A 15,716-nucleotide genomic window follows, 5' to 3' on the forward strand; every position below is an offset into this window, starting at 1 on the left:
AAGTTTGCGCGGAGTTTGGATTTCTGACACTCTTACGAGTCTGTTAAGGTCACGAAGTCGGGTTTTATTGATTCTTCCATCTGTGAGGCTCGCTCTGTGATTGGCGGATGGGATGCGGTCACGCATACAGAGTGGCAGAAGCCTATGAAAGGGCGCTATGCACCGGTGTCCGCAGAACAATAAGGCAGCTTATGTGTTCGCTAGCCTGCCCATTGTGAGAACAGCATATGATCGACTGAAAAATGACCCGTAAGATATCAGATGTAGATTTCTTGCAGGTGAAAAGGCACTATTTTTGCTAATAAAGAGACACAGTCAGCAAAATTGTTTTATTATCCATAAACAATTTGTCAACTCCCGTAGATATTTTTAATATACTCTTCTCTTTCTTTTCTTTCAAAATAAAAGGTCAACTTTAATGCGGCATGTTTACAGTAGCGGCGTCTGGCAAGTGTTTTGAACTACTTCTCAATACTTAATCTTCTCTAGTTCCCCTATCTGGCAGTTTATTTGCGACATACCCCGTTTCCTGAAAAATGGGCCTGTACCACAGCCCACTTCGCCTTTTGATCGCTATCCCAACAGGCATATGTTGCATGAGGCGTTCTTTAGTTACACTAGGATGGACCCAAATTCCTTGGTTCCGCCCAACTTCAAGACTCAGTGTAGTTTTCATTAGCCTAATCTGTTCTGGGCCCGTGTAGTTTCAGCTTTTTGCATCATTTTTGTGTATTGACTAGTTGATCAGGTCTAACATGAGCCTACGCCATTGCACCGCGATAATATGCATAGTAGTTTGGAGACTGGTAGTATACGTGCATGAGCAGAGCCTTATACCACCGGTGTAGAAGTTGATTTAGAAGTAGAACAAATATCGTCGTACTGTGAGGCCTCTCTGCGATCACTTCTGCTTTGGTGAACCACGATGCAGGGTGGTAGATCCAAGAATGAATTCTAACCGCTGCAAGACCTCGGAATCCACCACTAGTTGTGCATATCCCAGATTTTACGCCTTTCTGTAGAATTTAAGGTCGTTGGTTCATTTGCAAGCGACTTATTTGGACCGGATAACTCTCCATATACTTACCTTATTTCGTGGAACGATTTATAAAGGTATAGAATTACTTGAAAGACAGCAATTATGATCTATTTTCATTTAACCCCCACTCTTTTGCCAACGACGTTGCTAAGCGACCTGTAGGAGTTTTCCTTAGATCTGCAATAAGGAAAATCATTCTGACAACCCATTTTGCAAATGTCAACTATTTAAGCAAATATTTTATTTACTATTCTGCTTTGTTCAATTCTGGGATTGAAATGTCTTGGTAGATTTCCCAATACACGTCATCACGGATCCATTTATTTGCAGCAGGTCCTCCTCTTTGACCTATTCAGTAGTATTGTCCTTTCTTTAAAACACACCATAAGATGTTTGTCAAGAGGCAGCTTCAATCGGGACCCAAATCACGGGTAACATAGGCAGAATTCCATGTTAAGTGATCCCCGTAATAATATTTCTGACTTAAAATTGCCTCATGTTAAGCCACAAATCCACCTCACTGTCTTCATCCGATCAGGCTGGATTTTTCAGAGCAGACTCTGTAATCTCACCTAATCAGCCATCGAAGGGCTTTCTTCCTCCTCACAGGCAGAAAACAATAACCTTACTTAATGCCAATCCGGGCACCCATCCGAAGCTCACGCCCCCACCACCTAAGCTGTCCGACTGTGCTGGCATCCGCGTCAACCACAAGGCTAAACGAGCCATCAATGCACGCAAATTCGCCCCTAAGGAGTACCGGACTGGAGACACCCTGGCAAGCTTCATTGGACCCAGTAGTGAGTACCCTATTTCGCACGTATTCCATAGCGTTTTTCTGTTAGCATTTGAAATAAGCTGGGTATGTATTTGAAATGGGCTTACTTTTGTACACCTCAATCCTTTTTCACCTCTGATTATTGACGTCCACTAGCTATTCACCTGTCCCCTTCTCACAATGCGTGTTTTAAATAGCCGTCTCATTTCGTCCTGCTCCGCTTTGTAGGCATGTTATACGGTAGGTCAACGAAGGCTGTCGACTTAAAAAAACATTTAGAGGAGATTGATCAGCCGGTGGAGCGCGACGACTTTTGGAGTCAGACCGACGAGTTTATGGCTCGACCCCCTAAACCAGCTTTCGTGCCTGCCAAGACGGGAGCAGACGTTGCAACCCAGGTTGAACCGTGGGAGGTAAGGTGGCGCTTGTGATTTCTGGCCTTCTGCTTAATTTGAAATACATTATTTTAAATTTATTTGGTCGATACAAATCTTTGGGAAATTCCTAGTATCCCGACATTAGTAAGGGTTACTTAATTTGCCTCCTCAATTGCACGGAACGCCGTAGGAAACGAATAGTCACGGACGACCAATTGCAAAGTTGGCTCATCTTATTTTGTTAACTTCATGGACGGCAATAAACATCCATGTGTGCTCACCCACGCTTCTAGCTCTTTGACTTCAATTTGGAAGTGACACCAGTGTTGGAAGTGTTGGTTGGCAAGACGGTAGAGCAGGCGCTGCTCGAAATGGCCGAGGAGGAGGAGCTCCAAGAGCTTCGAAGACGGCAGTACATCCAGATGGAGATCCGCGACGCCGATCTTGCAGAAGTTGAGCGACTGGAGGGGCGCAATAGGCGATACAGGTGACTTAATTCTGTCATCTTTGGGAGCGTAGCTCACTACCCACGGATTAGTAAAGTATTTTATAAACTTTTTTCTGCCCCTACAGAGAGGAACAGAAGAGACGCAAAGCTCAGGGCATACAGGCGGCTTGGATGCGAAAACGGACTGCAGACAAAATTGCGGCCCGGTGTTTCACCAAGGCCTACCTGGAACCACTCCTTCCCAATGTTTTCGAGCAGCTCACGCAACGCAGCTACTTCTACGACAATGTAGAGTATGGTAATTGCCTCTCATTCCTTTTGTACACCTTGCAACCTGTGTCAGGCCTAACATAATTTACGTCGGGAGAGAAGCGATCCTAGCTGAAGCAAATGTTGTGGTCGCCCTTTTTCAGAAGTCGAGGTGGAGTTCCTGAGTCCAATGGTGGAGCGCGTTTTGTGGCTCAATCAGCTTGAAAGACGCGCTCGCATTCTCGTGGATGGTGTCATACGAGAGGTAAGTAGTCCAACCACATTTCTCTGGAATGCATATGAAGCGATCTCACCCATTTAAGCACCCATTTTATCGTACCAGTTTTTGGTAATCAGTAGAACATTGAACAGCTTAAAGATGGACTTAATTCGACTCCACAGATTAAAGTCTTATAATCATTGATAAGAGAGTAGTCTTTGAGACTAATAAATGAAGTAGTAGTGTCTTCTATGAAAAAAACTTGCCTGATCTTCAATTAAGCCTTCTTTGTCAACTCAATTCGCCTTTTTAACAATAGTAGTGCCTTGTGCACCGATCCAAGTTTATTTTCCATGGCCCAGGCCTATAAAAGACCCAGGGAGTACTTGAGTTAAGAATGTGATATCTGTCACCAATTACTTCCCAGTCGAATTGCTATGCAGCCCCACTAAAAGTGGTTGGATTTGCTTCTCTTACACAAAGGCTGTTGCCCAGCGACACACCGAATGGCGTGAGTTGGGTAGGGAACTGATGACACAGGCGCTAATCAAGCTCTGCTATCCCATCATCGAGCTACGCGTTGCATTATGGGTAATAGACGAGATGGTAGACTTCCTTGTCCAATGCGTGTTTGTGGTCGCTACAGCACACAAGGTGGTCGTGGAGCGAATGGTACAGGAGACATTTGAGATGGTACTCGATGAGACAGCCGAGTGGATGGAGAAGCAGGTGACTTCAACGGCTGAGACAAGCCAGTTGCAAGACCGGCCATAGCGGAGATAAGATTGGTCCCCGCTCTGACATAAATCTTTGAAATTACTCCATAATGTGTTAAAAGTGATAGTAAATACAAATTCTCGCATTTTGAAGCAGTTGATTCAGCTTCATGTTTTCTCAACTAATTTGATTTTAAATTAACGTTTTGCGGTTGATAAAGAGAGGAAACAAGAACTCTAACTTTACGTATTATTATGGATACTACGAATGAAAAATATTCATTGACAAGGAAAAACGTTGGGAGGTCCCAGTGTGGAAGATTAAGGGGGGGGGGGGGGAGCTGGATGTGAGGAGGACTGGTCTATGTGATGGGATGGGAACAATAATGCTTACGTGCCGATAGTACAATATTCGTCAAGGCAAATAACATAAACCTCCACATGATCCTACCAAGTACGGAAGGAAGGCTAATTAGTGTTTATTGCTTGTCTTTACTGCTAATTAATCAAACAATGGACCTAAGGGCAGTAGAATGAACCTGTCCTCGGATTCCTGAGTAAAATAGGCGGAGAAGTCACTTGCAGGGGGATATTCTGGACTGCAGGAAAGAGAAGTGAGCAGTGGTAAGTTGACAGAGGTGGTGGCGACGTACTGATGCTGCAAAAAATAAGAGGTTTCAGTTAAAATCGTTAATTCTTTAGTCAGTTTAGGAATGCCTCAGTTTGCACTATCGTCTTCCACTGCGCCTAGGTTGGTCGTGTTGGGAGGCAAGGGATGAGTGTGAAGCTTCTTTGGCTCCATGATCTGAACAGAAATAAGAATTGGATGGAACCAAGCAAAAATCTGCTTTTTTACTAATTAAAAGTCATTGGATGCGGAACGGTTAAAGAGACTACATATTAACCTTCCTATTTCAGTCAGGGAGACATTTCGTTCCCATGATGAAAAGGGTTCGTAGACTAGCCTTTTCGGGTGATGGCGGATCTTATATTTAAGTCAGTGGCAATTGATTCCATTGTGTCTGGTGGAGCAACCAACATCAAGTCTGAAGGCATTAGGACGTTCGTTAAAAGCTTTATTCAAAGATAGGCTGATTCTTTTGCACAAGCGCGGAGCCGCTAGTATGTGCTGAGTTCTTTATTGGTCTGTAAGTCTACTAGTTTAGTGTAATACAATGGTGGTTTATCCCTCGATATTGGTGAGGCGCCACTTTTGGATTTTTGATTTAGCCTTCTTGTACCACGCTGGATGGGCTGGCCTTTGGGTCATGCCAGTAGCCCAAACACCTTCTCTGTGCTGGATTTATATTCTGCCCGGGTATTGCATTTTCTTTCGTCTTCAGGGAAGCCTCGGGACTCTACATTAGCATGTTGTATATTCAGCCACAGAGGCTTCGGTTGGGATCGAGTTCGAGTGAGGTAAACAAAGTTGCGTAGTAGATCGAGAGTCTCATTACAGATGATGCGAAAAGTCTACTGTGAACATTTGTTGTTATCCTAATAATTCAACTAGGTTTTATAGCAATCAGGTCCATGAATTCTGATAAGATTTGGTAGCTCTAATCTGACTGAAGGCATGATTTTTGGATGATGTCAAACAAAGCAAAAATGGGCGTGAAAATTTGGCCACTTTTATTTACTGTTCTTATTTTGTCACCAACGGCGTTAAAAACGCAGTTTAGTCACAGTAAACAGAAACAAAACGTCACGATACGTACGCTTTAGCTATCCTAAGTGCATGATTAGTTGTACGTAAATATACTTAACTTATACCCAATAAGTTCTTTATTAAGTCAATCTCTTATAGGAGTTAACCCGCGCTTTAAAAATGCATTGCACATCTTTTAGATCTGTAATCCAACCATAACAAAATGAATTAAGTTATTTGTATTTGATGCAAGGAGCACACGCAGACACTAGCTAAATGTTCACTGCATTCATTCCGGGACGATATTTCAGCCGCGTTTCTTAAATGTACGCTTCTATCAAATCACCTGGCAGATGCGCGTACATGGTGTGCAGTAAAATTCGCACGGTAGCAGGTTCATTTTTCTAAATGGATATTGCATAACATGTGACTTACAAATATTAGGCTCCTTTACACATAAGCTGTATGGTATCTCCTAAGTCCCTTATCTTGACTGTGGGCAGATTAGAACCTGTCTAAGGGATTGTAAAGTTAGGTAATCTCAAAGATTGCGGATATTTTATTCGGCTATGTCGTGTCTTTTTGTACCTCATTCGTCTTGTGAGTTCTCCATCAAGGTTCTCTACCGCCTTCTTTTGCAACTTTAGAAGGACAATGGATCAATCTGACACATTTGATCAAAAGCCAAAGATCTTTCTAATGGGCTTGAAGGGGTAACAGTTTCTTGTGCTTTATCACAGATAAAAATGTTAGAAGCGGAAAATCCTCTATTCAGAAAGTAGTCTTTCACAAGCTCGCCCCGGCAGAAACCCTTTATTTGGAAAGTACCAATAAGATTGAGAAGAATGGTAGGCAGCGCACTTTTGTTATTGACATCTCTTGCGTCCCTACGCATTCATTTATCGTCTTGACTTTTTGCAGACATTTCCGATTGTTCCTTCATCAAATTTCAAATTTGGGACTTTCCGGGTCATATTGATTTCTGTGACTCAAATTTCCTCTCCGACACTCTTTTCTCTGATTCTGGCGCCATCGTTTTCGTAATAGATGCACAGGTACATGCATGTTACGATTTACCTAAGGTTTTAAGTGCAAAGTAACTTGGTATCTCAATTATAGGATGACTACATGTCGGCGTTGCATCGCCTGACCTCAACAGTTGAATACGCCTATAAGAAGAACCCAAAAATCAAGTATGAGGTTTTCATCCACAAGGTGGATTGTCTTTTGGACGACCAAAAAATTGAAATTCAGCGGGATATCGCGCAGCGCGTCAATAACATCATCGATGACATCGTCGCTTCGCACAATCCGGTCAATTGCAATTCATCTAACGTTACGATCGGGTAGGCATTCACTTTTCAATAGTTAAAGTTTTGATGATTTTTACCAAATGCTAAATGTCCTGCTAGGTACAATTTTCGCCGTCAACACCACCTAATTTGATGTACAGGTTTCCAAAGTTTGTTGCCCGTTGTACAGTTTTACCGCCATCATTTTAAAAACTGCTACAGTCAACTACATTAGTGACAGCATTAACATCATCCTGTTAACCATTTGTGAGTGACTAATAGTTTCTTTTATAAGATTTTGGAGCTGTCAAAGCGAGTTGATAACAGCTTGGAGTTAATCAAATTCATTGCTGTTCTCTAAATCTGTTTTTTTCGTCCATAGCCTCTCACTTAGAGGGTATTTCGTTATCAATGAGTGGGAAGGTTAGGAGGCTGTTGAGATGTACTGGATAGGTTAAACCTTGCTTTTTGCAAAGCCCGAACAGAAGAAGTAAAAAACTCCTGGCTGAGACACGGCTTATTTGAAGTCTCCCCCATCCCATGCTGGAAACAGAGCTTACATGTAAAAAAGGCTGACCAATTCCAGGGGCGGCTGTGAGTCTAGGGCTGTCGGTATCCCCCTAATGCTACCTAATTTGTTGCCTTGAGGGAGGACACGTCCAAACAGCAAGCGTGCTAGCTCTAGCCGTAGATTCGGTGGTTTTGTGATCATACCCAATGGTTCATGTCGCTATGACGGAGGTACAAATTGCGGTGTTCAAAAACCCCCCGTAGCTAGATGTTTAATTAAAACAAACGTCTTTACGTTGTGCAGTCTTCCCTTTCACGACTCTTCTGCGTCGGTGTCTGCGAAGTAGTAGGTGCTTGAAATACCATCCACAAGCTAGGAATGCAGGTCATACGCTGAGAAGGCGTACTATCCCCTTGTCAATGATGCAAATAGTCTACTTCAGTGGATCTACGATCCAGTTTTCTTCCAGGATTTACTGACTTTATATCTCTCAATTCTGGAAGGGCCAACTGTAATTTATTTTTATGTGTCGATCGCGAACGTGTAGAAACGGTTTCCTAAAGGCAGAGCCATTTAACGAGGTATGGTTTAATATAGCTCTACAGAGGCGAGATGCAGCATCCATTTTGGCTGTAGGCATAGCTGGAAGGCCATGTCACCGATGTGGTACGGGAAGTGAAGGGAAGTGTAATGCATCTTGCAGATTCAATCTGCCTGTGGTCAAAAGGTTTGTCAACTTTGACAGTTTGTTATATTTGAAAAAAATGACTGGTTATGGCTAACACTCACTGAATTTTCTTCAGTGGATTTGGGAAAGGTCTCACCTGCTGATGAGTGTAGTAGAAGAAGGTAGCAACTTCCATGGAATGTTCGTTTGTTTAGATTCCACCTAACCACCATCTACGATCATTCCGTCTTCGAGGCGTTCAGCAAGGTGGTTCAGAAACTCATTCCCTATTTGGATGCATTTGAGGACCTCCTGAACATTTTCATATCGGTAAGTGTCGATTAGTCATAAATTGATGCTCACGCGATGGTGTTGGGGGAACCTCTTTTTTCTCTTCCTTAGAGCTCCATGCTGGACAAGGCGTTCCTGTTCGACGTAGCCACCAAAATCTACCTCGCGACGGACTCTACGCTGGTGGACATTCAGACGTACGAACTGTGCTGCGATATGATAGACGTTGTGACCAACATTTCCTCCATCTACACGTAAGTGAGTCCACATTTTCAACCATGCTAATTATATCACTTAATCACTGTGGGTACTGGTGCGTGTGAGTCGAATCATGCCTGTCTCAACTGCGCTACTTATTGCTGCATTTCAGAAATTGCAGTGAGTGAGTTTAGCCATTGTCTGGAGTTCTCTGTCCGCATTTTAAATCACGTTACTCAGTGGCTACGCTTTGTATAGTTATATCTGTTTCACTCTTCATGTTATCCACGTAGTCATTGCAGCAGAGGCAGGGGAATATATCTGCCCTTTCCTGTGCTACAGTCCCTCCTCGGAACTCAGTGATCCACCCTTCTCGGAGCAGACTTCTTCGACCATTGTGTTGAATAATGCGACTGTCATCTACCTTCGCGGGATCAATCGGTACATGGCGTTGGTGTGCATTCTGAGGGAGGAGTCTCTGGAAAAAATAGGTGGGTAAAAGTTTCATTATTTTCAAGAGTTGGTACTTAAATACTGAGACGGTCTTGTTGGTTCTGTTCGGCTGCCATTTTTGTGGGATTTTGGGGGCTGACAAAAGTAGACTAGATAGGCTAACTAAGTCCTGTGCTTCATGATAGTGCTTTTGCGTGGTAACAATTTCACAGTACATAAACGATCTGATTCTGGGGGAAACTGCATTGATATAGGACTGGTTGTAAAAACCTAGGCATAGATGGCGAAAGACTATTTCACAAAACTGTGATCAGTCTCGTTATGGCTGACAATACGACCATATGCTTTTTGGTTAACAGCCTAGCACTTGGTACTATAATCATACTTGTTAATGGTTCCTTTGACGACTCCAGGTGGAGGTTAAACTCAGCCGAGCTGGAAGTCGCGTGCATCTATGAATAGATCAGGCGGAGACCACATGAGGTCTCGCAGTCAGACCTTTTGTCAACCGTTTTCTGGTTCTGAACATAGACTGCTGCACAGAAAAATCTTGCCTGACGAAGGATAATAATTCCTGTATCTTGAAGACTTTGTGAAGAGGGTACACTCTCAAAATCGCTCTTCTTAGGCTAGAATGTTAGAGACGTCATTACCTCCTTGCCATCTGCATCCGGTTCAAAGGTTATTTGTGAGGGCTGTTAAATATCAGTAAGATGTATTAGTTTAGATGGAACTTTGTTGGAAGCGTGGACAAGGGCTTGTGGATTTTCAACATGAATGACACAAATGGATGGTAACCAAAACCTGCGGAGAGCGAAGTGCTCCCGTCTGAGACTGTGACTTGAGGCTAAGGTCACAATGTTGGCATGCTTTTCTCTCAGTTGTGTTTGACTTGGGTGAAAAGGTGTGGTTGTTCAAACTAAGAATTGGATTGCGTCGATAAACTGCGAGATTAGAGGATCAAACCATATTCTGGTTGTGCCCTGTTGACTCCCACACACACACACGCAACATCAGATGTGTGGGGAAGTTATTCATGAAATCACTGAGACAGTTAAGCATCTACCCCCATTAGAAGGGTTACAATTTTGCCCCCAGTGGTTATGGTGTTCTATTATTGTCAGTTTAACCCTACCTATCTTTGGATCGGTTATTATGGGTTTTTTCTTTACCTCAAAGAGAAAGGGCTTATTTCACTGCGCTATTGAGAGGCCTCGCGTCCGTCTTGAAGAGGTTGGAGGAGAGCAAGGCCTAAGGATATGGAGTGATTAACTGCCAGTTTTATTCACGCGCGTTGTTAGTATCCGCAGTTAGTTTACTTCCGAGGAAGAAGGCACCATGTCATTGAGCTTTGCTTATCAATAACTGCTTTACCAAAATTGAACTTCAAGTGCAAAGTGCAAATTATTTACTTAAAGTGGAGTGTTTGATTTTCAAAACAGTGTTGTGTATTGTGTCACCTCAAACGTGTATGTCACCCACCTTCTAACCAAACGCTGCCTCCACCACATTTCCTCCCAGGCATTATCGAATACAACTACCAGGTCGTGAAGGATGGCATTCAACGCATGCTGAGTGTGAATCAGCAGGCAATCAAGTCCCAGCGTTCTTCAATTTACCTCACTGACCCTAGCAACGAAATGTCCGAGGGCAACGGTGACAATGTGGCCAGTAGTAACAGCAACAACAATAGTAACAACGTCGAAGATCCTGTGGTGTGAGCAGGAGGGGAAAGACCCCCTTGCCTATTTTCTAGTAATCATTATACTTCCGTACCTTTTTCTGATGAATGCGTGATGTTTGAAGAAAGAAGACAGTACTAATTGTGCTTGATTGTTTGCAAATTGATGCCTGTAATTCCCTTTTCTTAGGCCTAAATCTAACTGATGCAGTTGCCTATTTTTCGTTGGATGCAATGGTTGGGTGTTGCCGGTTTTGGATCATGTAGTCAAAGAGTTCAAGGTTAGTGGAGATGGTACCTGTTAGTCAGCCTCCAGATAACACCGGTGACGCTGACCAGCTAGTGTGTGGGTTTTTCTTCACAGACTAAACTTTAGTATATTTGGCTTATTTAACAAGAGCATATCGGTTGAACCAATACCCAATTTGGAGAAGGGTGCTTTGGGTATGAATATAAAGAGACACTCTATCAAGAACAGAATGAGGCGCTAACATTGCAACTGTGTCATCTGAAGGACGGAAACGGGAGATTGTCTGAGGATTTGCTCTATGCGACGGTACTTGTGCCTTGACCTGATTATTGCTGCAGAGGACGTTGTTTTCTCACCTGATAAAGCCATCACACGTTAGCCCCTTAGGGATTCGAATAATACCGATGATTTACCTATGAGCCTCTCTCTACTTACGTATGGGTGGAGTTGGCAATGCGTCATTAATCGCCTTGTTTTGTAAGAATGGTTTAAATTGGAACAGGTAAGGTTACTAGATTCCCAGTGTGACACCAATGAATCGCCACCAGATTCAGGAGAATGCTTGACACTCGGATAGAGTTCCTGATAGGGTCAGGTGGTGAAGCTCAATCATAATTTTTTCTTCACCAGAAGGGTTATTTACCGATCTTATTTTGATGATGGGAATGTGCTCAACTTTTGTGGATGGATGGAATTTGGTTGTTTATTCAAGATTAGGAATAATTCATTTACGCCTAGAGCTTCGAAATCATTGCCAGATATCCAAAAGCGAATCTGATTATCCTTCCACTGCTAGTAACCTCGGGCATGGATACAAAGGCATTTGCTGTTGTGGTTTTGTAGTCCTTACTGATACACACATAAGTAGGGTCACGAGCGCCATGTGAAATTCGCTGACCCTAGTAGACCAGGTCTGTAGGAAATCGGTGACCTTTGTGGGTAGAAAGTGACAAATACACACCCATGGAGTTTTGGAACGTACCGGAGGTAAGACGGGACCGTGACCTCCATTCTCAGTTAGTTATAGCCTGTCTCCCACTGTGCTAATGGTGCGTTTGTTGAAACAGAAGGGATAAAATCCTTTTTGGTCCTTCCTTGGTTAAGTGCTGGCAATTTTGCCAGTCATCAACCCAGGAGGCTGACAGCTGCAGAGGCGAATAAACTGAGACAAGAACCACACACGTGAAACGCCATCACAGTTCCCAAGGCGCATATGGTAACTCCGAGACTTGAACGCTGGGGACACATTAATACTCTTACCCACTCGGGGACAGAAAGATTCATTTGTTCTACTTCAGACCGCTGCGTTATATCAGCCCCTAACCTGAAGGCTACTAATCACAATAGAGATTTGCTAAGGTGTCGCAGTAACTTGTGCCATCAAAAGGCCTCCATCTTATACTTTCAAGAACTAACACAAACAACAATTCATAAGTGTTGATCATTTCAAACCCCGCGCCTAGAACATTCCAAAGACCTGGAAGAAAGCCATCACAACTCCGAAGACAGAAAACTACTGGAGCCAAGGTAGCCATATCCGCATAAGTATGTAGACAGAAGCGATCAAATCTGCTTTTTTTCCTTTTTTGGTCCAGAGTAATGACAACTTTTCCACTCATACTCATCCCAGGAGGCTGACAAATGCAGAAGCAACCAATTTGACAGGAGCCAGCCACGTGAAATGACCCAGCACGATGAAGCATCACCTACCCCACTGTTACAGTTCCCGAAGATAATATGGTAATTCCGAGATCTGAACGCTTTGGACGTATAAGCACCCTTATACATATGGAGATAAAACAGGTCGTCAGTTGTACAGAACGCAACCGAAGTTTCCTAATATGCAACATCTCAACTCCCCAATCTCATATATTTAATAAAGGTGTACCAAAAAATAAACATCGATTCACACCTGCTAGACATTTGGAATTCGGCGCCTAGAGCAATACATGGCCCTGGGAGAAGGCCATCAAAACCCCAGAAGCAGCAAACAACCTGAGTTAGAGTCTGCACGCACCCAAATACGTACATGCGCTTAAATGCGCACACCCTATCGACCGTGCTACGCAGACGAATGACTGAGGCTCTTAAACGCCATTGGTCACTTCAGCCACATCTGTTTTATACGTGCGCGTGCACATGGTCTTTGACTTCATTTCGTGGGGGTTGTAGCTGCCATGATTTTTTCACGTCCTCGCGTGCTGGATCCTCTATCCAATAAAGTAGCTGTAATTCCACGACGTAATGGAGCTGTATTAGCGTGGATGAAGAAGAATTTCGCCGTTTCCTACCTCATTTTTGTTGTGGGAAGCGGTCTGGTTTCACTGACCTTGTACACTGTGACTTGCCTCCTTCGAAATCCCGACATCCGTCTTCCCTTCTACGACAATAAACCGCGGGATGAGTATTACTTCAACAAACACTACTTCGGTGCTAGTATAAACACAGATCCGCGGTTGCCGCCTGTTAGAATGCACTTTAATGGTGATCTGGAGTTCCCCTACGATAACCCACGGAGGAAAGCCAGGACGCCTGACGATATTTAGCTGCCATTAAAGGCGCTTTTGGATACAAGGACATTTTTTGTGCATTAAATACGTAAACACTTTATTCTGGCCACATCTTCGAATGTTCGTTAAAGAAGGTATTTCCAAGTCTTATTCTTTTTTCATAATTGCAGTTAGCGCAAAAAATGGAATCCTTTACTTATAACATATTAAGGCATCCACCTCTAGCTTGGTCATGTGACTGCGTGTAAGTGCTGGCAAAATGCTTTATTATTAACTACTTCATTAGCGGTGGAATTTGTCTGTTTTCAAGGTGTTCTCAAAGTTTTGCTGTATCTATTTAAATATATTTACACCATTTTACTCTCTAACTTGATATTTATGCCCAAATATTTTTTTGTCTGCATATTGGCGAGTTTATGAGACTGATCGACCGCGAAAGCTTTTTGCAACATAGCATTCATATAGTTTACTCAAAACACTGCTCCTAAGGCGTTTGGATTCAGTCGACTTCATGCAATTTCAGTTTGCTGAAAATCTTAGGACCCCTCACACATCTGTAGATATTTGAAAATCACAAAGATTAATGTGTTTGGCTACGCTAGATCCAATTGACAACGATAAAGGCACCGCTCTCGCCACACGAGCTCGTTATGATAGGCCGTTCAAGGCACGTATATATGGTAATGCTGAGTTTGATAGCTTATCTAGAAAATTGCTCTGCCCGTCGTTAGGTTTGTTGACTGCGGGTGGTACACCATACCTTGAAACGGTATTCAAGTCATGTGACATTCAGGTTTCCCCACCTGAGTGCATGACCATTTGACACATTTAGTTGCAAGATTTCATCCTCGTCAAGTTTCAACACTTACCAATGATGCATGAGTGTTTGTAGCCCAGAGTTGGCCACCTTACCGGAGCAAAGCTACCAACTAGTAGAGGGGGGTGGCGCATACATTTGATGTCGAAAAAGCAATGTATTATGCTTTGGAAACTGCTTCACGTTGATTGGGTGGAAGCAACTGTGTCAAGAAGAAGGGCAGCCCTAGTGAAATTTGGAGGGAGGATGGAATAAATATCCATCCTTCAGTACAAGAACCACGACCTAGTGTCTGATCGTCGATTCCTCCGCGTTCTTACAGGGTTAAAATATTGTTTCATCTTACCATCGTCAGTCCATTGGCTCATCTACCACAACTTTGTCGTTGACCGTTCTACATAGTTCTTGCCCTAAGGTAAGTTCGATGTCTTGAAAGGGTGTAAATGAGGTGAGTTTGTTTTAGTTCGAAATGGTTGAAACCGTTCAGCTTATTCATCAAATAAGAGACTGATGTTAGGATGGTCAGTTTGATCATTGAACAGGTGCAGTTTCAGGCTTTTACAGATCACGGAAATCGAACAGGTATTTTCATAGCAAACGATGAGAAAACGTCTTTTGATGTATGAATCACTCATGTTTAAGTATATTCTAGCTTGTAGGGCATATGAAGTAGCCACAAATAGAAGACCACGTGAAGTTATTACACTTTGATTCTGTTTTGATACTGAGTTTACATATCACAATTGGCGCGGCTTTTTTGTTTTCGAGTAGAATGCAAATGTGGTATGCTATTTTGGATGTCAGTAACCATACTTTGGGCACTATTGGGAAATCCTTAAGCTTAGAAATTTGGAAATATCATGGACACGAGTATCCGGTGCTGACAAGTATCATTCTGAGGCACCGCTGGTAGCACCGTGTTTCACCACCTGACCATTCAAGGTCGTTACTACTGATATTTCACTCAGTAGTGTGTAATGCCATCAAATGGAATAGTACGGTTCCCCAAAATAGCAATTTAAGCACTCTAGTCGTCAAACTAGGCATCATTATAACTTGCATTCCTTTCCCAATGAGGGATGAGCTGTTTACGGACTCCATTAAAAATCCAGCTTTAGCCACCTCCGTTCCTATCTCACTTATTTTGCATGTGATTATCTAGTGCCAAAAAAGATGCGAATGACGATGAAGCAGCAGTTCTCCCATTCATAAGTGGGTAAATTCTGTTGACGTATGAGGCCCAGAGTTGCTTTCCGACTGATTCACTGGTTTTGGATATCTAAAGAATTGTATCCCATTGAGTATGTCGGTTTCAGTCACAATTGACTGGTAAGAAGATGAAGGAACTATTCACAGCGAACAATTTCATCCACAGTCTGCTACATGCAAAACAGTCTTCTGAGGCTGAAGTGGTGCTCGACCTAGGGGCGGGGGTGGATGATGGAGGAATGGTTCAGTTGGACTTATCCAATGCTGTCTACAGTATTGGTAGCAGGTGTGAATGTCTGTAGCCCCCGAAAATGCTGCTGTTTCGAATTTACTGGAGATTTCTTTTCCTTGGCTAATACTCC

At 43.1% G+C, this 15,716-nt stretch overlaps 2 protein-coding genes across 2 annotated transcripts in view; both read left to right on the forward strand. All coding sequences in view use genetic code 11, as the record gives it.

The window, feature by feature from the left end:
- Positions 1–10,608, forward strand: part of EGR_05557 (Ras-related GTP-binding protein D) — a gene marked incomplete at both ends in the record, with an annotated part of 54,355 nt that extends 43,747 nt beyond the window's left edge. The window contains 15 exons of the mRNA XM_024494806.1: positions 176–249; positions 1,649–1,839; positions 2,046–2,230; positions 2,488–2,681; positions 2,768–2,940; positions 3,056–3,156; positions 3,595–3,840; positions 4,394–4,451; positions 6,216–6,323; positions 6,397–6,530; positions 6,595–6,821; positions 8,161–8,275; positions 8,348–8,490; positions 8,777–8,925; positions 10,409–10,608. Coding sequence (XP_024350726.1) covers positions 176–249; positions 1,649–1,839; positions 2,046–2,230; positions 2,488–2,681; positions 2,768–2,940; positions 3,056–3,156; positions 3,595–3,840; positions 4,394–4,451; positions 6,216–6,323; positions 6,397–6,530; positions 6,595–6,821; positions 8,161–8,275; positions 8,348–8,490; positions 8,777–8,925; positions 10,409–10,608 — 2,298 coding nt within the window. The remainder of the gene's footprint in view (positions 1–175; positions 250–1,648; positions 1,840–2,045; positions 2,231–2,487; positions 2,682–2,767; positions 2,941–3,055; positions 3,157–3,594; positions 3,841–4,393; positions 4,452–6,215; positions 6,324–6,396; positions 6,531–6,594; positions 6,822–8,160; positions 8,276–8,347; positions 8,491–8,776; positions 8,926–10,408) is intronic.
- A 2,387-nt stretch (positions 10,609–12,995) lies between these two features.
- Positions 12,996–13,364, forward strand: EGR_05558 (hypothetical protein; the record flags this gene model as incomplete). Its single annotated transcript, XM_024494807.1, has 1 exon — positions 12,996–13,364. One exon carries the CDS (start codon positions 12,996–12,998, stop codon positions 13,362–13,364), a length of 369 nt encoding a protein of 122 aa, XP_024350727.1.
- Positions 13,365–15,716: the final 2,352 nt, after the last annotated feature.

Source organism: Echinococcus granulosus, assembly GCF_000524195.1.
Source record: "Echinococcus granulosus chromosome Unknown EG_S00042, whole genome shotgun sequence".
Lineage (NCBI taxonomy): Eukaryota > Metazoa > Platyhelminthes > Cestoda > Cyclophyllidea > Taeniidae > Echinococcus > Echinococcus granulosus.